Below are 25814 nucleotides of genomic sequence, written 5' to 3' on the forward strand. Positions count from 1 at the left end.
CAAGTTGGGCTGAAGGGGTTGTTTCCATGCTGTAAACCTTTATGACCCTATGACTCTTCACTTAGATAGATAAAATTAAATTGGCAAAAGTAGCCTGGGAGAAACATATATTAAAGGCAATTTCTAAGAGCAATATGATCTAGAGTCAGCCAGGGAGTGGGCTACTTTAGGCTTGGTAATGTGTAATGAGACAGGATCGATCATGCCTCTAGACAACAGTGATCATAACATGGTAAAATTTCACACTCAGTTTGAGGGTGGGGCAACGTGTCTAAAGATTAAAAAAAGGACATGAAGACCGAGTTAGCTAAAGTGGATGGAAAAATACATTAAATTGCAGGCTCGTAAAGAAACAGTGGCATACATTTAAGGAGATATCTCATAACTATCAACAAAATTATATTCCAGTGAAAAAGAAAGACTCAGATAGACGGTCCAACTCTGCCTAACTGAAGATGTTAAGGAAAGTATCAAATTGCAGGAAACTGCTTACAATATTGCAAAGATTAGTGATAGGTCAGAAAATTGCATACATTTTAAAAACCAGCAAAGAATGACTAACAGTAATGAGTGAAAAATTAAGACTCTGGGAGAAAGCCAGCTAGAAATATAAGAATAAGCAGGAAGAATTTCTACAGGTGTATAAAAAGGAAAATAGTGGCTAAAATGAGATTTGGTCCCTTAGAGGGTGAGGCGGGAATTAACAGTGGGAAACAAGGAAATGGTGGGAGAGTTTTCAGTCTTCACAGTAGAAGGAGAGGGGGGGAATCCTGTCCAATGAGTCTACAAAGAGGTATGGATTGGTGAAGTGAATGGCTAAAATTTGGCAAATGGAGAATAATGTGGGAAATGTGAGCTTGTCTACTTTGGCGGGGAGTTAAATTATTTAAATAGAGAGAGTTTGCAGAAATCTATGTAGCGGGATCATGGTACCCTTGGATCTAAATCATAAAAGATTCTCACTCTGGTACAGCAAGTAATTAAAAAGGCAAATTTGAATTCAATAAATAAATATTTGTAATTAAGAATCCAACGATGACCATTACACAGTAGCATTTAAGGAGCATCTAGTCAAATACATGAATAGGATGGAAATGGGAGGATACGGACTCTGTTAGTGCGTACGGTTTTAGTTTAGGCAGACATCATAATCAGCACAGACTTGGAGGGCCAAAGAGCCTGTTCCTTTGCTGTTATGTTGTTTGTTCTCTGTTGAGGATCATCAGACACTCGGAACTAAATTAAAGAACAGGTTCTCTAGGGTTTTAATTTCTGGATTGCAAACCACGTGCAAATTGCAATAGGATTGAGAAAATTAGGGAAGTAAACACGTGGCTAAAGGAGTGGTGTGGGAAAGAGTGGTTCCATTTCATGTGGCATCAGTATTGATACAGGAGGGATCTGTACCACTGGGACAGTCTCCACCTGAACCAATCTGGGGTCAGAGTTTGAACAAAAAGGATAAATAGGGTGGCACAAGGACTTTAAACTAGCAAGTCTGGAGGAAGGAAGAGTAAAACTCCGGGAAGTATAACTGTTAATGGGAAACAAAGCAGCAGGTTTTAACTATAAATCGAAAATTAGGAAAAAAGTTAAACTGAAGGAGAACTCAGGAGATGATATTAACAGATTCAAATCTGTTAAAAATGTTAGGATTCAAAAAGAAGGTACAAAAACTAGAAAAGCACTTATTTCCAATGCTATGAGCATTCAGATAAGGTAAATGAGGTGACACACAAGTCATCGCGAATGAGTATGATTTGGTGACCATTACAGAGACATGGTTGTAGGTTGGTCATGACTGGGAGTTAAATACCCAGGGGTATCATCGGAAAGACAGACTGGAAGGTAAGGGAGGTGGTGTAGCTCTGATATTTAAGGATGATATCAGGGCGGTAATGAGAGATGATACAGGTTTTATGAAGGAAAGGGTTGAATCCATTTGGGCGGAAATTAGAAATAGTAAGGAGAAAAAAGTCACTGATAGGCGTAGTCGAGAGGCCACCAAATAATGACATCACGGTGGGGCAAGAAATAAAGAAATAATTGATCCATGTAAAAATAGTACAGCAATTATCACGGGGGATTTTAATCTATATCTTGATTGGTCAAACCAGATCAGTCAAAGCAGCCTTTGAAGAGTTCATAGAAATTATCTGCAATAGTTTCCTCGAACAGTGTGTAATGGAACCTACGATGGAGAAAGCTATTTTAGACCTGGTCCTGTGTAATGAGATGGGAATAATTAATGATCCTACAGTTAGGAATCCCCTTGGAAGAAGTGATCGCAATATGGTTGAATTTAAAGTACAGATGGAGCGTGAGAAGATAAAAGCCAATATCAGTGTCTGGTGCTTAAACAAAGGAAACTACAATGGGATGAGGGAGGAGTTGGCTAAGGCAGACTGGGAGCAAAAACTTTAGAATGGGACAATTGAAGAACAGTGGAGGACTTTCAAAGTGATTTTTCACATTTTTCAGCAAATGTATATACCAGTGATAAGGAAGGACTGTCGAAAAAGAGATAATCAGCCATGGATATCTACGGAAATAAAGGAGGGTATCAAATTGAAAGAAAATACATGCAAAGTGGCAAAGATTAGTGGGAAACTAGAAGATTGGGAAATGTGACGCCATTATTTAAAAAAGGTAGACAAAAGGTGGGTAACTATAGGGCAATTAGCTTAACTTCTGTAGTAGGGAAAATGCTTGAATCTATCATCAAGGAAGGAATAGCAAGACAAAGCTTGCTGCATAATATGTAGATGCAAGGATAGAGGATTGGTTAACTAACAGAAAGCAAAGAGTGGAGATAAATGGGTGTTTTTCTGTTTGGCGATCAGTGACTAGTGATGTGCCTCAGGAATCAGTGTTGGGACCGCAATTGTTTACGATTTACATAGATGATTTGGGGTTGGGGACCAAGCGTAGTGTGTCAAAATTCACAGATGACACTGAGATGAGCGGCCGAGCAAAGTGTGCAGAAGACGCTGAAAGTCTGCAAAGGGATATAGATAATCCAAATGAGGTGAGGGTCTGGCAGATGGAGTACGATGTTGGTAAATGCGAGGTCATCCATTTTGATAGGAATAACAGCAAAATGGACTATTATATAAATGGAAAAAATTGCAGCATTCTGCTGTGCAGAGGGACCTTCTGCATGGATCGCAATACATTGGTTTGCAGGTACAGCAGGTAATTAAAAAGGCAAATGGAATTTTGTCCTTCATTGCTAGAGGGATGGAGTTTAAAAATTTGGAGATTATGTTGCAGCTGTATAAGATGCTGGTGAGACCACACCTGGAGTACTGTGTACAGTTTTGGTCTCCTTACTTGAGAAAGGATATAGTGGCACTGGAGGGGGTGCAGAGGAGATTCACTGGGTTGATTCCAGAGTTGAAAGGGTTGGTTTATGAGGAGAGACTGAGTAGACTGGGGCTATACTCACTGGAATTCAGAAGAATGAGGGGAGATCTTATAGAAACATATAGGATTATGAAGGGAATAGATAAGATAGAAGCAGGGAAGTAATTTCCACTGGTGGGTGAAACTAGAACTAGGGGGCATGGCCTCAAAATAAGGGGGAGCAGATTTAGGACTGAGTTGAGGAGGAACTTCTTCACACAAAGGGTTGTGAATCTGTGGAATTCCCTGCCCAGTGAAGCAGTTGAGGCTCCCTCACTGAATGTTTTTAAGGCAAGGATCGATAAATTTTTGAACAATAAAGGAATTAGAGTTATGGTGAGCGGGTGGGTAAGTGGAGCTGAGTCCAGGAAAAGATCAGTCATGATCTTATTGAATGGTGGAGCAGGCTCGAGGGGCTGAGTGGCCTATTCCTAGTTCCTCTGTTCTTTTAAATGAGAGGAAAATCTTTTTTTCTCAGAGAAGTGTTAGACTTTGAATTTATTGTCTGGAGAGCTGTGGCGGCTTCATTGAATGTTTCCAAGGCTGAGTGAGACAGATTTTGGGTTGACGGAGGGGCTGAGGGTTCTGTGGGGGACAACAGGAAAGGGGAGTTAAGGCAACAATCAGATATCATCTTGTTGACTGTTGGAACTAGTTCAGGGGTCCAAATAGTCGACTCCTTCTTCTGTTTTTTATGACCGTATGAACTTGCCCAGTTTCCCCATGTTGACTGACAGAGTTCAGTGATCACACACCATCCACTGTGCTAGCTGAAATGAGAGAACTTCAAGTATTCAACCTTTCCTGTCCAATGATAGTGTGTTAGTCTTGATGCTGCATTCACTTACCTTCCTCATGGATGATCTACTAGAACTGGGCACGCTCAGTTGCTTCTCTTCATTCCTCCCCATGTTAGTGTTATAGTAATCTGGAGCTGCAGTTGGCTGGGTGTGGTCTCTGGGAAATAGGCCAGAACGGCCACCCATTGATCCAAACTGCCAATCTATGGAAAAAGGGATGAAGATTCAACACAGTTACTGAGGACATTCCTCTCAGCTTCCTCTCTGTCACAGCTTACATCTCCATTTTTCTTCTGTGTCTCCTTATGTTTCAGAAAATTGTTCATATTCCTATCCTGCTAAATATTCTACCAAGTTCCAGAATTAAGCAGAATTTGTCAAATCTATAACAGAGAAGATTTTGCAGAATATTTTTTGGTTTAAGTTTTGGAACCAATTGGAGAAATGTTAATGGCAGCATCAATCACTGGTCATTAAATCCAGAATAAAGTTCCCTCTCTGTGGGCCAACACTCTGAAGGGAGGTACAGCACAAAATAAAGAAAGGGTAAAGCTCCTCATTCCATACAGTATTTCTAAATCGGGCGCAGTATAGGTTAGATATGGAGCAAAACGCCTTCTAAGATCCCTCCTTAAACTCTCTCCAATGAGGTAAAGAGTGACTTAAGTTTAGAATAAAGCCTCCTCTATATTGTACCAGGTCATGTACAGCAGGGGTTACGGGTCACATACAGCAGGGGTTATGGGTCATGTATAGGGTGGGTTATGGGTCACATACAGCAGGAGTTATGGGTCATGTACAGCAGGGGTCAAGCCAATCGGTCAAACTAGTGTGTGCCATCCAGATGAGAAAACCATTCAAATCACATTTACATGTCCCGTGCTTCCATATTCCTTTGTTCTCCTTTTCCATCAGCCCCCTCTCCAATCTAATCTTCAATCTTGACATTGTTGCTGACTCAATCACTAATTCTGGAAATGTCTGTGTCAGCCTCACCATCACGTGTGAAGAAGTTACTTCTGACCTTTGGGTTTCTCAGGCCTCAACTTCCTTGGAGTGACAATCGGCATCAAATTGCCAATCTGTCCAATTATTTAGCTCCATTTCTCTTTGATTTATCTTGCCTGATCTTTTGAGTCAAGGTGGGTGGGATCCAGGTAGTGCAGCGCATCACCAGGGCCCAGCATCAAGTGCAGGAGAGTTGAAGTGAATGAAACTGAGACCCTTTCATGACAAGTTTATAGGCCCATTGGAATATAATATTCTTGGCAGTCAGGGAGAAGGTATAACTAGGGTTTAGGGAATGGGGAGCGGGATTAGAAGTCAGGGAGGCATCAGAGGTTGGGAGGAGGTGTTTGGAGGTTGGCCCTCGTGGTTACAGGGTGTTGTACATTCAGGAGGTTGGGCCTGTGCAGGAGTGGGGGGGAGGGTGGTTAGGCATGAAGTTTTGACAGGCGGTGTGGGGAGTTAGGTCTTGAGGGGGTATGTAACAATGAGACCTCGGGAAGGATCGGGCCTTGGTGGAGGAGTGAGGCTTAAATCCTGTGAAGGGTTTGCCTGGGTCTGTATAATAGTTACCTGGAAGTTGAGAGTTGGCTTTAACCGTACTAACTTTTTCTGGGCAACTATTGGTGTTTCCCGTTTGGAACCATCCAAAAGTGGCAATTTACGTCACATTTTTGGCTGGTTTCCAGCACAGAGTAATTGGCCATAGGAAGTTTGGCAAATCTTACCTGTGAATTACAGAGGGGGGATTCCCCAGAGCACCTGTCTGGCACATCCCACACCAATCTCACACTGAGAAGTGTTAAGTGTTAAGTGTTTCTGTGGCCTCTCACTGTAGATACCTCAATCACTGTTAGAGAAATTCCTCATAGGTTAGAGAAATTTCAAATAATCAGGGATTTAAGACACCAATAAAGCAACAGCACCAAGTTAAGATCAGATTAATAGACTAACAGAGGTACTGTCTGCATAAAGACACACATAACCACAATAAGAGATTTTAATAAGTATGAGATTTGAACAAGCATTTCTCATTTAAACATGAATTTTGGATTTTAAAATGCATGCAGCTGTACGTTTAAAGCAATCTGTACACTTTAGCCAAAAGCTGGTTACTGTCAAGCATGTTGGGATAAAGGCAGTTTGAGACGTGCCACATTCTTTAGAACAATGAGAACACAGAACGTACATATGGTTCCTAAAGCCACTTTAGGAATAGGACTGTTCAAGCTGACCTGTTAAGATGGTTCACCTTAGATGTGAGAATCTTAACTGTTTTGTTCGGCCATTAATATAATTACGGGTTGGGGGAAGATTAACTATGAATTCTGTAGCTAAGCATCAGGGGTTGCTAAACGACAGGGGGAAGTAATATCCAGACACTATAGACCAATGAAATCCCATGATGTCAGAGAGTAAAATGTAATTTGCTAAGATATAGGACAACTGTTAACAATAATTGATTTGTGTGAACGATGACTTGTTGATACTAATGGGAAGGGAGGAAAAGCGAACTTGAAAATGTATTTAGTATAGTGTGTACAATTCTGGTCGCCACACTACCAGAAGGATGTGAATGCTGTCGAAAGGATACAGAAAAGGTTTACCAGGATGTTGCCTGGTCTGGAGGCTTTTGGCTATGAGGAGAAGTTGGATAAACCTGGTTTGTTCTCACTGGAAGTTGAGGGGTGACCTGATAAAGGATTACGAGATTATAAGTGGCACGGGCAGAGGAGATAATCAGATGCTCTTTCCTAGGATAGAAAAATCAAGTACAAGGGGCATAGGCTTAAGGTACGTGGGGAAGAGTTTAGACAGAGTGCTGAATGTCTGGAACGCGCTGCCTGGGGAAGTGATGGGAGCAGGTATGATAGTGGTGTTTCAGGGGCAACTAGATAAACACATGATTAGAATGGGAATAGAATGATACGGACTCCGTAACTGCAAAAAGTTTTAGTTTGGGCACGCATCATGATCGGTGCAGGCTTGGAGGGCTTGTTCCTCTACTGTACTTTTCTTTGTATAATGGTCCTGTCTAGCACCAGGGACCTGGGTTCATTCCTGTCTTGGGTTACTGTCTGTGGAGTTTGCACGTTCTCCCCATGTCTACATGGGTTTCGTCCAGGTGCTCCAGATTCCCTCCACATTCTGAAAGACTTGCTGGTTAGCTGCACTGATCTGAACAGGTGACGGACTAGGGCAACTAGGGGAATTTCACAGTAACTTCATTGCAATGTTAATATAAGCCTTACTTGTGACTAATAAATACATAAACTTTACTTTTACTTTGCTGTCTAATGTATTGTAACTTCAGAGAGGGCCTTTTCTTCAGAGAGGTGTTGGGCTGCCTAATGCTTTCTCTCCCAGCCATCGTTGGTCAAATAAAGATATGCCTTTAACCAGGATATGGAGTTTCACAAGTCTTTGTATTTTTACCAATACAGAAACCCCAACATCACACAAGAACAAAGCTGCTTTGTAGTTATCACAGTTCAGTCTTTCAGAACATTCCAACTTCAGTTATATTACCCTGTAATCTGAGAAAAGGTCTCTCTATTGAATCTTTCTATTTCCTTATATCAGACAGAATCCCAGTGAATCTGTAACGTAACCACATCAATTTCTCAATATTCATCTATCATGTGGCCCACATGGAGTACAAGCCTGTTCCTGAGCTCTGACGAGGGGGATATTTAGATTCTGACGAGGGGTATATTTAGATTTATCATCAACAAGGTTTGTTCTACCCCTCCTCAATGACATTTGCCTCCTGTTCATTGTGTGGAATGCTGAAAGTTCCCAGAGATGGAGCAGACTGGGTTTCTGTGATTTTCTGTTGGTTTCCTGGGTTACAGCAGACCCAAAAGAATCCCCCCCCAACCCCACCCCGGGTTACAGCAGGAAATTAACACAGTAAAATAACTGTGATTGGTGAGTTGACCATGCCCTTAGGGCTGTTGGCCAATTAGGTTGGGTATTAAGTTTGTCCTGCCACTTCTATTGTTGAATAACCCACTCCAACTCCCCTCCACAACTAACCCGCTCCAACTCCCCCTATTTGTAACTAGCCTCCTTCAACTTCCCCATTGTAACATAAGAACATAAGAACATAAGAAATAAGAGCAGGAGTAGGCCATCTAGCCCTTCGAGCCTGCCCCACCATTCAATAAGATCATGGCTGATCTGAAGCGGATCAGTCCCACTTACCCGTCTGCTCCCCATAACCCTTAACCCCCTTATCGATCAGAAATCTATCTACCCGTGACTCAAATATATTTAGCGAGGTAGCCTCCACCACTTCAATGGGCAGAGAATTCCAGAGATTCACCACCCTTTGAGTGAAGAAGTTCCTCCTCAAATCCGATCTAAACTGCACCCCCCTTATCTTGAGGCTGTTCCCTCTAGTCCTGCTGTCCTTTCTAAGTGGAAAGAATCTCTCTACCTCTACCATATCCATCCCCTTCATTATCTTATATGTCTCTATAAGATCCCCCCTCATCCTTCTAAACTCCAAAGAGTACAGACTGAAACCTGCTTCAACTCCCCCTCTGTAACTAACCTGATTTGTTTCCCCTCTGTAACTAACCTGCTTAAACTTCCCCTTTATAACTAACCTGCTTCAACTCCTCCTTTGAAACTAACCTGTTTCATTTCCTCTTTGTGTTTACCTGCTTCAGCTTCCTAAAATGAAAGCGATTTTGGAATCTGAGACAAAATCTCAGGCAGTCTGACAGTATCATTGCACCCTATTTCCACTGATTGTTTTTCATTTTGTTTCGTCCAGCTCATCCATTTTATCACCTTTTTAACTTCCATTTTTCCACTTCTCCATTCCAGCTCTCCTTCTTACCCCCTTCTACCTCCCACTCCACCCCTCATCAGGGAAACTGTTATAAATAATCCCCAGGCAGTCCTTTATCAATCTGTATCTCTGTTCTGCCATTCACACATTCTGATCACTTAATTGATACTTTTAGCACTTTCTCTGCTTTCTGTATCTGTATTTAAATTCTCTTTGTCCCATTCCAATCCCCGCCTCCACCCTCACTGTATTCAGCTCTGCTGATTTTCTTTGCTCTTAGTTCTGACGAAGGGTCATTTAGACTCGAAACATTGGTTCCATTCTCTCTCCACAGATGCTGTCAGACTTGCTGAGAATTTCCAGCATATCTATTTTGGCTCCAGTTTCCCTGTGTAACTAACCTGCTTCAAGCCCATCCATTGACTGCAGTTTGATGACGTCTCCTTTCCGAAAGTTCAGCAAGCTTTTGTCATCGGTGATGTAGCTCTTAGTCGCCATGACGTGCATGGAGTCCTATCAGAAATATATACAATTTCAACTCAATCTTACAAAATTACAGCACTTCAGCTAAGTAAACTTGTGAATCAAACATCCAAGTGCCTGACCCAGTAAGTGTGCAATCCAGAAGAGGGTGGCACTGCTGCCTCACAAGCCGCAGGGACCTGTATTCAATTCCATTCATCTTGATCATCCAACTCAATAGTCTAATCCTGTTTTTTCCCCAGCATTTCAACCAATACTGGGGAAGTGGTTGTGCCAACGAGAGACCCAGAACTGGGGTTGTGTCAGTACCATGAGTAATACCAGGGCTGAGGCAGTACCTATCGCAGCACTGACTGTCACTGATACTGTAATGACAAGAGTGGATCTATTCTAAAATCACAAGGTGCTGCCAGTTTGAACTGCTACTTTCTTCCAGCGTGCATTTCCATCACTGTGGCATTTTTAAAGAAATTACGTTGTACCTTCTGCAACTCCTCCAGGAACAAAGTGATGAGTGCCTTTGCCTGCTTGGCTTTTACTGAATATAGGACCAGCTGCTCATTCTTCACAGCAAGTTCCAGCACGGTTTCTTTCTGTAATGTCACTCTCTGAACATCCACATAACTGCAACAAAGAGAGAAAGAGAGAGTTATCTGCATGGGTATATTCATCAGCCTCGACCAGATTCCTTCTGCACGCAACCTTCTCCAATATTGTTCCAATACATCCCAACACGGAACAGACATGATGGGCAGATGGCATCCTGTTTGTTGTAAACTTTCAACTGTTCTGTGAACAAGCAAAGGAAGAGATAGTGGAAAAATTGACTAAAGAGGAGGCACTTAAAAGGTTAGCAGTGCTCAAAGTGGAGAGTCACCCAATCTGGATGGAATGTGCTTTTGGTGGCTGATGAAACTAATGGTGGAATCTTCCAATCCTCCTTAAGAATGGGGTGGCACCAGTATATTGTGATAGTTACACCCCTGTTCAAAAAAAGACAACAGCAATAAAAACAGATCGGTCAGCTTAAATCAGCAGAGAGAAATATTTAAAGACAATAATCTGGGGCAAAAAATAATTGGTACTTGCAAAAATCTGGATTAATAAATGGAATCAGCATTGACTTGTTAACAATGAATCACGTTTGACTAAATTGATTGAGATCAGTAACAGAGGGGTTGATGAGAGTTTTGTTTTCTGGATTTTCAAAAGGCATTTGACAAAGTTCCTCAGAACAACTTTATTAGCAAGGTTGAAACCTATGGAATTAAAGGGACAGCGGCAATGTGGACACAAAACTAGAGAAGACACTGAAAATAGGGAAGAAGGTTTGTTTTTCAGACTGGACGAATGGGTAACTGGTGAAATAAGCACAGTAAGAAGTCTCACAACACCAAGCTAAAGTCCAACAGGTTTATTTGACAGCACTAGCTTTCGGAGCCTCAAGCTCCTTCTTCAGGTGAGTGAGGACTTGTATTCACAAACAGGGCATATAAAGACACAAACTCAATTTACAAGATAATGGTTAGAATGTGAGTCTTTACAGGTAATCAAGTCTTAAAGGTATAGACAATGTAACAATGCTCAAAAGCTACTGCTGCCAAATAAACCTGTTGGACTTTAACCTGGTGTTGTGAGACTTCTTATTGTGTTTACCCTAATCCAACGCCAGCATCTCCACATTATGAAATAAGCATACACATGGGGGTGGTAAAAAGGGGCAATATTCAAAAAAGCAGGGGCTAAATGTACACATATTATTGAAGGATGGGCTGGTGGCTTAAAAAAACTAGACAGAATCATTGACTCTACAAATAGAAGTGTAGAGTACAAAAATAAGGAAGTTAAGGTAAATTTTTATAAATCACTGGCTAGGCCCTAGCTGGAAGATTGTGACCAATTCTTGACACAAGATTTTAAAAAAGAGTGTCAAGGCTTTGCATAGAATAGAAAGGAGATTTACCGGAATTATACAAGGAGCAGTGAACTTTAGTTATGTGGGGAGACTAAAGAAGCTGGGATTGTTCTGTTTGGAACAGAGAAGAATTTGATAAAAATCATAGAATCATAGAAAAATTACAGCACAAACAGGCCCTTTGGCCCACAAGTTGCACTGATCTTATCTCTACCTACTAGCTTATCTATAACCCTCAATCCTATTAAATCCCATGTACTCATCCAGTAGTCTCATAAAAGTCCCTATCGATTTTGCCTCTACCACCACCGACGGCAGCCGATTCCACTCACTCCCCACCCTCTGAGTGAAAAACTTACCCCTGACATCTCCTCTGTACCTACTCCCCAGCACCCTACATGTTCTAGTTAGTGATAACTTTCAAAAGGGAATTGGATAAATAGTTAAACTGAAAAGGTTACAATGCTGGAAGAATAGGTGAGTGGGACGACTGGAACAGCACAGGCACAGTGATCCAATTGATCTCCTTCTGTTCTGTTCTATTCAATGAAGAATGTTTACTGAAGAATTCTGTCGAGGTTGGTCTATCCGGAAGCAGCTGCGCATACCTGAGGTACTGACAAATGAGATTTGCATGATGACAGACACACACATGCACGCATCTACACACACATACACACACACACACACACACACACGCACACACACACACACACACACACACAGATACACACACACAGACATGCTAACACAATCAAAAGCACTAACAGAGTCGGATACACCAACGTAGATTTCTTACTTGTAACTCTGAAGAACTTTGTAATAGCCTGGATTCATTCCGACTGCTTTCACTGTCTTCAACAGCTTGATCCCTCGGTGAGAGACACTGAGAACCTCCACATTGCTGCCAATGTCACCCTGAAACAAAAACATGAACATGTGGCCCCCAATTCAGCACAAATCCCACATGACACAGCATCAGCACCTGAAAGCTCGCTTCACTTTATCAGTGTCAGGCTGTTCAGAAAATCGGGTCGGAAAGAAAACAGGGATTAGGAGTAGACCATTCGGCCCATCCAGCCTACTCTGCCATTCAATGCTATCATGGCTGATCTTGGATTTCAGTTCCATTTTCTTGCCCACTCCTCATATCCCTTCATTCCCTGAGACCAAAACGCTGTCCATTCCAGCCTTAATTATTTTCAACGATGGAGTATTCATAACCCTCTGGGGTAGAGAATTCCAAAGATTCACCAACTTTTGAGCGAAGTAACCTCTCCTCATCTCAGTCCTATATGATCAGTCCCTTATTCAGAGGCTGTCCCCTCCTGTTTTTGATTCCTTGATCAGAGGAAACAATCTCTCAGTATCCACCTTCTCAAACCCCTTCAAAACTTATGCATTTCAGAGAGATAGAACATAGAACATAGAACATAGAACATAGAACACTACAGCACAAACAGGCCCTTCGGCCCACGAGTTGCGCCGATCACATCAACACCTATCTATAACCCCCAATCCCATAAAACCCCATATACTCATCCAGAAGTCTTTTAAAAGACCCCAGCAAGTTCGCCTCCACCACCACTGACGGCAGCCGATTCCATTCACTCACCGCCCTCTGAGTGAAAAACTTACCCCTAACATCACTTCTGTACTTTCCTCCCCACACCTTAAACCTGTGTCCTCTCGTAGCGACCATTTCAACCCGGGGAAATAGCCTCTGAGAATCCACCCTATCTATTCCTCTCAACATTTTATAAACCTCTATCAGGTCGCCTCTCAACCTACGTCTCTCCAGGGAAAAGAGACCCAGTTGCCTCAACCTAACTTCATAAGGCATGCCTCCCAATCCAGGCAACATCCTTGTAAATCTCCTCTGTACCCTTTCAATAGCTTCTACGTCTTTCCTATAGTGAGGCGACCAGATCACCACTCATTCTTCTAAACTCCGGAGAGTACAGGCCCAATTTACTCAGCATTTCAATACTGGAAAACCCTCTCATTCCAGGACCAGGTGAATTGGACCCAAACATTCAGGACCCAATTCTCAACTTGCTCCCATGTTTAAGTTTCCTTTCCCAACCTGTCTGCTGTCTTTCCTGCATCATCTGGGATTTCTCCCATCATATTCCCCATCATCAGTTGATCCCTGTCTTGATATCCTCTCACAACACATTTAACATAAAATATCTTCGTCTGGAATTGAATGGGCAGAAAATGACTGGACTGTGTGTTTGGAATTTCATGATCTTTCCTGTTGTTTTCTGCCATCAATCGAGGGAGGAAAAACTTCAAAGAATACAGATATATATTTGTTGAATGGCACAGTATGGTAAACATGTGGGGTTGCAGAGATAGAAGGGGGGGATAGGTCTCTTTTAGAGAATCAGTGCAGATTTGATGGGCCGAGTGGCCTCCTTCTGCACGGTAGGGATTCTGTGGTTCAATCGACAGACATTTGACAAAAAAAGTAAAGGAACTCTCAGATTCTCACAATGAAGGGATATATATTTCTGCATTCCAATCCTGGTTACTGAGATATTCAAGAGGCCAAGATATCTGGGAGGTTTTGAGGGGCGAAGGGATTACAGAGATCGAGAAGGGACATAGAGGGATTTGAAAGTAAGAACGAAAATGTTAAAATAAAGATATTGATACTTTAATACTTTAAAAATTTAGACTCAAAAGAAACTTGCAGGGATATTTAGCAACAAAACATATTCAGAAAGTGCAGAAGTGATGAAAGTCAGGCTGAAAAATCATTCCTATAAAATCCAAAGCTTTTGAAATAGGCTAAGTTCCCAGAGTAAAGAGAAATGTAGAAACTAGAAGCTGGAGTAGACCATTCAGTCCTTCGAGACAGCAGCACCATTCATCTTGATCATAGCCTATGTTCAATATCCTGATCCTCCCTTCTCCCCATATCTCTTGACCCCTTTAGCCCCCAGAGCGAAATCTAATTTCTTCTTGAAATCAGACAATGTTTTGACCTCAATTACTTTCTATGATAGTTAATTCCACACATTCACCACCCTCTGGGTGAAGGAATTTTTCCTTGCATCAGTTCTAGAAGGTTTTCCCCTTATCCTCAAAATATGACCCCTAGTTCTGGATTCCCCCACCATTGGGAACATTCTTTCTGAATCTACCCTGTCTAACCCTGTTAGAATTTTATAAGTTTCTATGAAATCCCCTCTCACTCTTCTAGACTCCAGTGAAAATAATCCTAACCCAATTAGTCTCTCCTCATATGACAGACCTGCCATCCCAGGGATCAGCCTGGTAAACCTTCACTGACTCCGTCCATAGCAAGGACATCCTTCCTCAGATAAGGACACCAAAGCTGCACACAATACTCCAGACGTGCCCTCACCAACACCCTATACAATTGTAGTAAAACATCCTAATCCCTATATTCAAGTAATAATCTGCCTAGCTATTATTACTACCAAAGTGGATAACATCACATTTATCCACATTATCCTGCATCTGCCATTCGTATGTCCACACACTCAGCCTGTCCAAATCACGCCGAAGCATCTCTGCATCCTCCTCATAGCTCACCCTCCCACCCAACTATGTAAATTTAGAGATAATACATTCATTTTTCTCTTCCAAATCATTGATATATAATGTGAACTGTTGGGGTCCGATCACAGATCCCTGCAGAACCCCACTGGTTATTGATTGCCAACCAGAAAAAGACCTATTCATGCCAACTCTTGGCTTCCTATCTGCTGACCAGTTTTCTATCCATCTCAAGACACTACCTGCAATCCCACGTGCTCTAACTGTAGATAGTAGTCTGTTATATGAGATCTTGTCGAAAGCCTTCAGAAAGTCTAAATAAACCACATCCACTGGTTCTCCTCAGTCAATCGGGTGTCTTATCTGTATATAAGTATGGGAGTGTCAGGTCCACTGGGACTCCAGATTCTGACTGTGTATCTGAAGCACTCTTGGAGTGGAATATAGTTTGTAAATAAAGGGAATCTGGTGAAGGGATACCGGCCTCTGAGGAGTTATTTCTGCGATAGGACATGTGGGAATTTAAACATAAGGACAAGATATAAAAAGCTAATATTTGGAGGACGAGGATCAAACATGGGTTATTGACAGGAATGATAAGTGAGCAGGACATGGTGTGGGTAAGTGACATATAACCCAGTGTTTGATAAACAATAGTTTATTACCCTAAGACAGGTTGCTGAAGGGAGCTCTAGAACCAGGATCAAAGTTTTCTCAAAAGTCAAAACAATCCAAACTTGAATCTTTGACACTCCCCCTAATCTATAGTACATACTTATGACACTTCTACCAAAATAAATGTTCCAAGATACTTCATTTGGCAGTATGAAACATAAGAGGACCGAGAGAGAAAGATTATCAAAACATTGTAAGAAGGGAATGAACTACAAGAAAACTTATCTCCAGAAACATCTCTGATATACTAAAATGTCTCAAGATGCTTTTTGGGGCATTCTAAAACAAATTATCACACAGAACCACACTGAACCACATCAGAACGACCCTGAACCACATCAGAACCACCCTGAGCCATATCAGAACCACACTGAACCACATCAGAACTACCCTGAACCACATCAGAACCACCCTGAACCACATCAGAACCACCCTGAGCCACATCAGAACCACACTGAACCACATCAGAACCACCCTGAACCACATCAGAACCACACTGAACCACATCAGAACCACCCTGAACCACATCAGAACCACCCTGAACCACATCAGAACCACCCTGAACCACATCAGAACCACCCTGAGCCACATCAGAACCACACTGAACCACATCAGAACCACACTGAACCACATCAGAACCACACTGAACCACATCAGAACCACCCTGAACCACATCAGAACCACCCTGAACCACATCAGAACCACCCTGAGCCACATCAGAACCACACTGAACCACATCAGAACCACACTGAGCCACATCAGAACCACACTGAGCCACATCAGAACCACCCTGAACCACATCAGAACCACACTGAACCACATCAGAACCACACTGAACCACATCAGAACCACCCTGAGCCACATCAGAACCACACTGAACCACATCAGAACCACCCTGAACCACATCAGAACCACACTGAACCACATCAGAACCACCCCGAGCCACATCAGAACCACACTGAACCACATCAGAACCACACTGAACCACATCAGAACCACCCTGAACCACATCAGAACCACACTGAACCACATCAGAACCACCCTGAACCACATCAGAACCACCCCGAGCCACATCAGAACCACACTGAACCACATCAGAACCACCCCGAGCCACATCAGAACCACCCTGAACCACATCAGAACCACACTGAGCCACATCAGAACCACACTGAACCACATCAGAACCACACTGAGCCACATCAGAACCACCCTGAACCACATCACAACCACACTGAGCCACATCAGAACCACACTGAACCACATCAGAACCACACTGAACCACATCAGAACCACACTGAGCCACATCAGAACCACCCTGAACCACATCAGAACCACACTGAGCCACATCAGAACCACACTGAACCACATCAGAACCACCCCGAGCCACATCAGAACCACACTGAACCACATCAGAACCACACTGAACCACATCAGAACCACCCTGAACCACATCAGAACCACCCTGAACCACATCAGAACCACACTGAACCACATCAGAACCACCCTGAACCACATCAGAACCACACTGAACCACATCAGAACCACACTGAACCACATCAGAACCACATCAGAACCACCCTGAGCCACATCAGAACCACCCTGAACCACATCAGAACCACACTGAACCACATCAGAACCACACTGAACCACATCAGAACCACACTGAACCACATCAGAACCACCCTGAACCACATCAGAACCACACTGAACCACATCAGAACCACACTGAACCACATCAGAACCACACTGAACCACATCAGAACCACACTGAACCACATCAGAACCACACTGAGCCACATCAGAACCACCCTGAACCACATCAGAACCACACTGAGCCACATCAGAACCACCCTGAACCACATCAGAACCACACTGAACCACATCAGAACAACCCTGAACCACATCAGAACCACACTGAGCCACATCAGAACCACACTGAACCACATCAGAACCACACTGAGCCACATCAGAACCACACTGAACCACATCAGAACCACACTGAACCACATCAGAACCACACTGAACCACATCAGAACCACCCTGAACCACATCAGAACCACCCTGAACAACATCAGAACCACACTGAGCCACATCAGAACCACACTGAACCACATCAGAACCACCCCGAGCCACATCAGAACCACCCTGAACCACATCAGAACCACACTGAGCCACATCAGAACCACACTGAACCACATCAGAACCACATCAGAACCACCCTGAGCCACATCAGAACCACACTGAACCACATCAGAACCACACTGAGCCACATCAGAACCACACTGAACCACATCAGAACCACACTGAACCACATCAGAACCACCCTGAGCCACATCAGAACCACACTGAACCACATCAGAACCACACTGAGCCACATCAGAACCACACTGAACCACATCAGAACCACACTGAACCACATCAGAACCACCCCGAGCCACATCAGAACCACACTGAACCACATCATAACCACACTGAACCACATCAGAACCACCCTGAACCACATCAGAACCACCCTGAACCACATCAGAACCACCCTGAACCACATCAGAACCACCCTGAACCACATCAGAACCACCCTGAACCACATCAGAACCACCCTGAACCACATCAGAACCACACTGAGCCACATCAGAACCACCCTGAACCACATCAGAACCACACTGAACCACATCAGAACCACACTGAGCCACATCAGAACCACCCTGAACCACATCAGAACCACCCTGAACCACATCAGAACCACACTGAGCCACATCAGAACCACACTGAACCACATCAGAACCACACTGAACCACATCAGAACCACACTGAACCACATCAGAACCACCCCGAGCCACATCAGAACCACACTGAACCACATCAGAACCACACTGAGCCACATCAGAACCACACTGAACCACATCAGAACCACCCTGAACCACATCAGAACCACACTGAACCACATCAGAACCACCCTGAGCCACATCAGAACCACCCTGAACCACATCAGAACCACACTGAACCACATCAGAACCACACTGAGCCACATCAGAACCACCCTGAACCACATCAGAACCACCCTGAACCACATCAGAACCACACTGAGCCACATCAGAACCACACTGAACCACATCAGAACCACACTGAACCACATCAGAACCACACTGAACCACATCAGAACCACACTGAACCACATCAGAACCACACTGAACCACATCAGAACCACCCTGAACCACATCAGAACCACCCTGAACCACATCAGAACCACCCCGAGCCACATCAGAACCACCCTGAACCACATCAGAACCACACTGAGCCACATCAGAACCACACTGAACCACATCAGAACCACACTGAGCCACATCAGAACCACACTGAACCACATCAGAACCACCCCGAGCCACATCAGAACCACACTGAACCACATCAGAACGACCCTGAACCACATCAGAACCACCCTGAGCCACATCAGAACCACCCTGAACCACATCAGAACCACACTGAACCACATCAGAACGACCCTGAACCACATCAGAACCACCCTGAGCCACATCAGAACCACACTGAACCACATCAGAACCACCCTGAACCACATCAGAACCACACTGAACCACATCAGAACCACACTGAACCACATCAGAACCACACTGAACCACATCAGAACCACACTGAGCCACATCAGAACCACACTGAACCACATCAGAACCACCCTGAGCCACATCAGAACCACACTGAACCACATCAGAACCACCCTGAGCCACATCAGAACCACACTGAACCACATCAGAACCACACTGAACCACATCAGAACCACACTGAACCACATCAGAACCACCCTGAGCCACATCAGAACCACACTGAACCACATCAGAACCACCCTGAGCCACATCAGAACCACACTGAACCACATCAGAACCACCCTGAGCCACATCAGAACCACACTGAGCCACATCAGAACCACCCTGAGCCACATCAGAACCACACTGAGCCACATCAGAACCACCCTGAGCCACATCAGAACCACCCTGAACCACATCAGAACCACCCTGAGCCACATCAGAACCACCCTGAGCCACATCAGAACCACCCCGAACCATATCAGAACCACACTGAACCACATCAGAACCACACTGAACCACATCATAACCACACTGAACCACATCAGAACCACACTGAACCACATCAGAACCACCCTGAACCACATCAGAACCACACTGAGCCACATCAGAACCACACTGAACCACATCAGAACCACCCCGAGCCACATCAGAACCACACTGAACCACATCAGAACCACCCCGAGCCACATCAGAACCACCCTGAACCACATCAGAACCACACTGAGCCACATCAGAACCACACTGAGCCACATCAGAACCACACTGAGCCACATCAGAACCACCCTGAGCCACATCAGAACCACCCTGAACCACATCAGAACCACACTGAACCACATCAGAACCACACTGAGCCACATCAGAACCACCCTGAACCACATCAGAACCACCCTGAACCACATCAGAACCACACTGAGCCACATCAGAACCACACTGAACCACATCAGAACCACACTGAGCCACATCAGAACCACACTGAACCACATCAGAACCACACTGAACCACATCAGAACCACACTGAACCACATCAGAACCACCCTGAACCACATCAGAACCACCCTGAACCACATCAGAACCACACTGAGCCACATCAGAACCACACTGAACCACATCAGAACCACCCCGAGCCACATCAGAACCACCCTGAACCACATCAGAACCACACTGAGCCACATCAGAACCACACTGAACCACATCAGAACCACACTGAGCCACATCAGAACCACACTGAACCACATCAGAACCACCCCGAGCCACATCAGAACCACCCTGAACCACATCAGAACCACCCTGAACCACATCAGAACCACACTGAGCCACATCAGAACCACCCTGAACCACATCAGAACCACACTGAGCCACATCAGAACCACCCTGAACCACATCAGAACCACACTGAACCACATCAGAACCACACTGAACCACATCAGAACGACCCTGAACCACATCAGAACCACCCTGAGCCACATCAGAACCACACTGAACCACATCAGAACCACACTGAACCACATCAGAACGACCCTGAACCACATCAGAACCACCCTGAGCCACATCAGAACCACCCTGAACCACATCAGAACCACCCTGAGCCACATCAGAACCACACTGAACCACATCAGAACGACCCTGAACCACATCAGAACCACACTGAACCACATCAGAACCACACTGAACCACATCAGAACGACCCTGAACCACATCAGAACCACCCTGAACCACATCAGAACCACACTGAACCACATCAGAACCACACTGAGCCACATCAGAACCACCCTGAACCACATCAGAACCACCCTGAACCACATCAGAACCACACTGAGCCACATCAGAACCACACTGAACCACATCAGAACCACACTGAGCCACATCAGAACCACACTGAACCACATCAGAACCACACTGAACCACATCAGAACCACACTGAACCACATCAGAACCACCCTGAACCACATCAGAACCACCCTGAACCACATCAGAACCACACTGAGCCACATCAGAACCACACTGAACCACATCAGAACCACCCCGAGCCACATCAGAACCACCCTGAACCACATCAGAACCACACTGAGCCACATCAGAACCACACTGAACCACATCAGAACCACACTGAGCCACATCAGAACCACACTGAACCACATCAGAACCACCCCGAGCCACATCAGAACCACCCTGAACCACATCAGAACCACCCTGAACCACATCAGAACCACACTGAGCCACATCAGAACCACCCTGAACCACATCAGAACCACACTGAGCCACATCAGAACCACCCTGAACCACATCAGAACCACACTGAACCACATCAGAACCACACTGAACCACATCAGAACGACCCTGAACCACATCAGAACCACCCTGAGCCACATCAGAACCACACTGAACCACATCAGAACCACACTGAACCACATCAGAACGACCCTGAACCACATCAGAACCACCCTGAGCCACATCAGAACCACCCTGAACCACATCAGAACCACCCTGAGCCACATCAGAACCACACTGAACCACATCAGAACGACCCTGAACCACATCAGAACCACACTGAACCACATCAGAACCACACTGAACCACATCAGAACGACCCTGAACCACATCAGAACCACCCTGAACCACATCAGAACCACACTGAACCACATCAGAACCACACTGAACCACATCAGAACCACACTGAGCCACATCAGAACCACACTGAGCCACATCAGAACCACACTGAACCACATCAGAACCACACTGAACCACATCAGAACCACACTGAACCACATCAGAACCACACTGAGCCACATCAGAACCACACTGAGCCACATCAGAACCACACTGAACCACATCAGAACCACCCTGAACCACATCAGAACCACACTGAACCACATCAGAACCACACTGAACCACATCAGAACCACACTGAACCACATCAGAACCACACTGAGCCACATCAGAACCACCCTGAACCACATCAGAACCACACTGAACCACATCAGAACCACCCTGAGTCACATCAGAACCACACTGAACCACATCAGAACCACCCTGAGCCACATCAGAACCACACTGAACCACATCAGAACCACACTGAACCACATCAGAACCACACTGAACCACATCAGAACCACACTGGACCACATCAGAACCACCCTGAACCACATCAGAACCACCCTGAGCCACATCAGAACCACACTGAACCACATCAGAACCACACTGAACCACATCAGAACCACCCTGAACCACATCAGAACCACCCTGAGCCACATCAGAACCACCCTGAGCCACATCAGAACCACCCTGAGCCACATCAGAACCACACTGAACCACATCAGAACCACCCTGAGCCACATCAGAACCACACTGAGCCACATCAGAACCACCCTGAGCCACATCAGAACCACACTGAGCCACATCAGAACCACCCTGAGCCACATCAGAACCACACTGAGCCACATCAGAACCACCCTGAGCCACATCAGAACCACCCTGAGCCACATCAGAACCACCCTGAGCCACATCAGAACCACCCTGAGCCACATCAGAACCACCTTGAGCCACATCAGAACCACACTGAACCACATCAGAACCACACTGAACCACATCAGAACCACCCTGAGCCACATCAGAACCACCCTGAGCCACATCAGAACCACCCTGAGCCACATCAGAACCACCCTGAGCCACATCAGAACCACCCTGAGCCACATCAGAACCACCCTGAGCCACATCAGAACCACCCTGAACCACATCAGAACCACACTGAACCACATCAGAACCACACTGAACCACATCAGAACCACACTGAACCACATCAGAACCACACTGAACCACATCAGAACCACCCTGAGCCACATGAGAACCACCCTGAACCACATCAGAACCACCCTGAACCACATCAGAACCACACTGAACCACATCAGAACCACACTGAACCACATCAGAACCACACTGAACCACATCAGAACCACACTGAACCACATCAGAACCACCCTGAGCCACATCAGAACCACCCTGAACCACATCAGAACCACCCTGAACCACATCAGAACCACACTGAACCACATCAGAACCACACTGAGCCACATCAGAACCACCCTGAACCACATCAGAACCACACTGAGCCACATCAGAACCACCCTGAACCACATCAGAACCACACTGGACCACATCAGAACCACCCTGAACCACATCAGAATCACATCGGAAGATATTCAGTCAGAAGGTCAAAGGTTTGGAAAGGAGCTTTAAGGGCTGTCCTAAAAGGGGGAAATGAAGTCATTCCAGAGATTAGGGTCTAGGCAGCTGAAGGCATGGCCATCAATGTGAAACAATATGCTGGATAGGCTAGGATTAGAATAGCGGAGATATCTGAGAGAGTCGTGGGTCTGGTGGAGGTTACAGAGATAGGGAAAGGTGAAATCATGTAAGGATATAAAAACAAGGATGAGAATTGTAAAATCAAGACTTAATAAAGACTTTAATGGCAGTATTAAAAGACACAAAAGATAATACACTGGACAAATTTAACCCATTTAGTGTGATACAAGTACTTTTATGTTCTATTTAGGAGATGTAGAAATTTTAGCTTTAGCCTCAGCATGTAGACTTTAGAAATTTCAATTACTGAGAAAAACGAAAAAGTACTGAGTGACCCAGTTACTTCATCAGCAATACCAGTGTAAAGTTCACAAAGAAAAATTGAATGGGAAATACATAGAAATTCACACTGGAGAAAGTTGACGCAAAGGTGTGACTAAGATTATGAAAACAGGAAGTAAAGTTTGTGCACAATTGGAATAGTGGGACCCTTTAAGGACAGGTCATGTGATCTAACTGTCCAATGGGGAATGAGTGTGGTGATGTAGGGATAGAGTGTGGGTTTTTGCAGCCAGATTGGTCTGGAGCTGAGGATAATCACACTCTGCCTATATTGTAAATAGGAATAACCTGCTGTTGATAGTAGCTAACTGGAGGTTGCCATGGATTACATTTACTAAAGTGTAAATAATATCCTATAGAGAAATAAAACACTCAAAGCAATTCCTCAAAGGCATTGTTGATGTTGTACTTACACTGACAGAAAACAGTCGAGAAAAGTACACCGCCCAGTTGTCCCGCGCAGCCACTACGATCCGCTTTTTCACACCACTGTCCTGCATCAAGCTGACATCAGTGCCAACATGAAGGTCAGCTGTGAACAAGAACACAGGAACGTTTAACCAGAACATAATGAAAGTTTCAGCTCGTGTACGTGTTAGCTGTTGTAAACCTTTCAACTGGAGTAACTAAACGGATGAGACCCCTGACCCTTTCCTCACAAGGCTATATTTGCCTGTTCAGCTGACCTTCTCTCCCTGGGGTTAGTCCCTCTGTAACAATATCGCTCACAGTCCACAATGACTGTCAGGTCTGAAGATGTCACCTGTTCACTGTTACCTCTGCTGAACCCAATAATCACATGTCCTTCACATTCTTCCTCTGGCCCAATAGACAGCAGTGTTTAAAGAGGAAATTTCCCCCCAACACACGACATACCTAACAGGTCCCGCATCTTGTGTCGCTCCTCCTTTGAAATGCGTACACAGCTGTCAGAGTAAGTGTCCCGGATGATCTGAGGAGATACCCAATTGCTGTTAGACACAGATATACTCCATACCTGATACCTAACACTCACAGTACAACAGACAGACTCACACAAACATGCGCACGAACATCATCGAGATAATATTGTAATTTTGGGCTTGCCTGAAGCCCAGCTGAGGAGCATGGGAGTTGATTTGTGCGCACAGTTCTGTATCTCACTCCCATACAGCACATGGTTCTGCATTTCAGTCCGGTGCAGCGCACAGCCCTGTATTTCAGTCCCATATAACACAAAGTCCTGTATCTGAGTCTCGTACATGACATAGTCCTGTAACTCAGTCCTGTACAGCACACAGTCCCATATTTCAGTGCCAGATGGCACACATTCCTGCATCAGAGTTTCCTATCGAACATGGTGAATCCCTTTTTTATTTTTGTGAATATAATCGATGTGTATTTTGTCTTGAAGCCGTGTATTTTTAGTCCTGCAGTTTAATCTCTTTGTTTAACAGTACTCCTGTCTCAGTCTTTGCAGAGGCTGAAACATTCCTGTTAGTTTGTTCTTACCTGTTCACACATCAGATTGAGAATGTAGTCAGTGTTAAACCTCTCCCGTGGATAAAACAGCTGTTGGATAAAGCCAAGAGTTAGTTATATAATATGCCAGGTCAGGAATATCAATCATACATATATAGATACAATAGGCCATTCGGCCCCTCAAGCCTGCTCCATGTCTGATCAGATTGCAACTTCAACTCCACATTCCTGCCTGACTCCCAGTAACATTTCACCCCCTTGTTAATCACGAATCTGTCCAGCTCAGCCTTTACAATATTCAAAGACCCTGGAACTCTCTTCCACAAAAGGCTCATGACTCTGACAGAACAGAATCTTCTCTTCTCTAGTTTAAATGAGTGAGCACTTAATGACCCCTGTTTCTAACCCTCTCCACTTCCATCCTGTCAATACAATGACACCCATAGTCAAACAGCATCTTGATACTTGTGCTTCAGTCTCAACAAGAATGAGAA

General features: G+C 44.6%; 1 protein-coding gene across 1 annotated transcript in view; it reads right to left on the minus strand.

Moving 5' to 3' along the window:
• The window catches only part of myo15b (myosin XVB), a 322763-nt gene that overhangs the window by 29738 nt on the left and 267211 nt on the right, over positions 1-25814 (minus strand). Inside the window, exons 50-56 of the mRNA XM_080209162.1 lie at positions 25351-25410; positions 24736-24811; positions 24273-24391; positions 12210-12328; positions 9978-10119; positions 9414-9525; positions 4254-4408 (exon numbers count right to left, since the gene is read on the minus strand). Of these exons, the coding sequence (XP_080065288.1) occupies positions 4254-4408; positions 9414-9525; positions 9978-10119; positions 12210-12328; positions 24273-24391; positions 24736-24811; positions 25351-25410 (783 nt within the window). The remainder of the gene's footprint in view (positions 1-4253; positions 4409-9413; positions 9526-9977; positions 10120-12209; positions 12329-24272; positions 24392-24735; positions 24812-25350; positions 25411-25814) is intronic.

The sequence above is a fragment of the Carcharhinus amblyrhynchos genome, chromosome 21, assembly GCF_965287045.1.
Source record: "Carcharhinus amblyrhynchos chromosome 21, sCarAmb.v2.hapA, whole genome shotgun sequence".
NCBI lineage: Eukaryota > Metazoa > Chordata > Chondrichthyes > Carcharhiniformes > Carcharhinidae > Carcharhinus > Carcharhinus amblyrhynchos.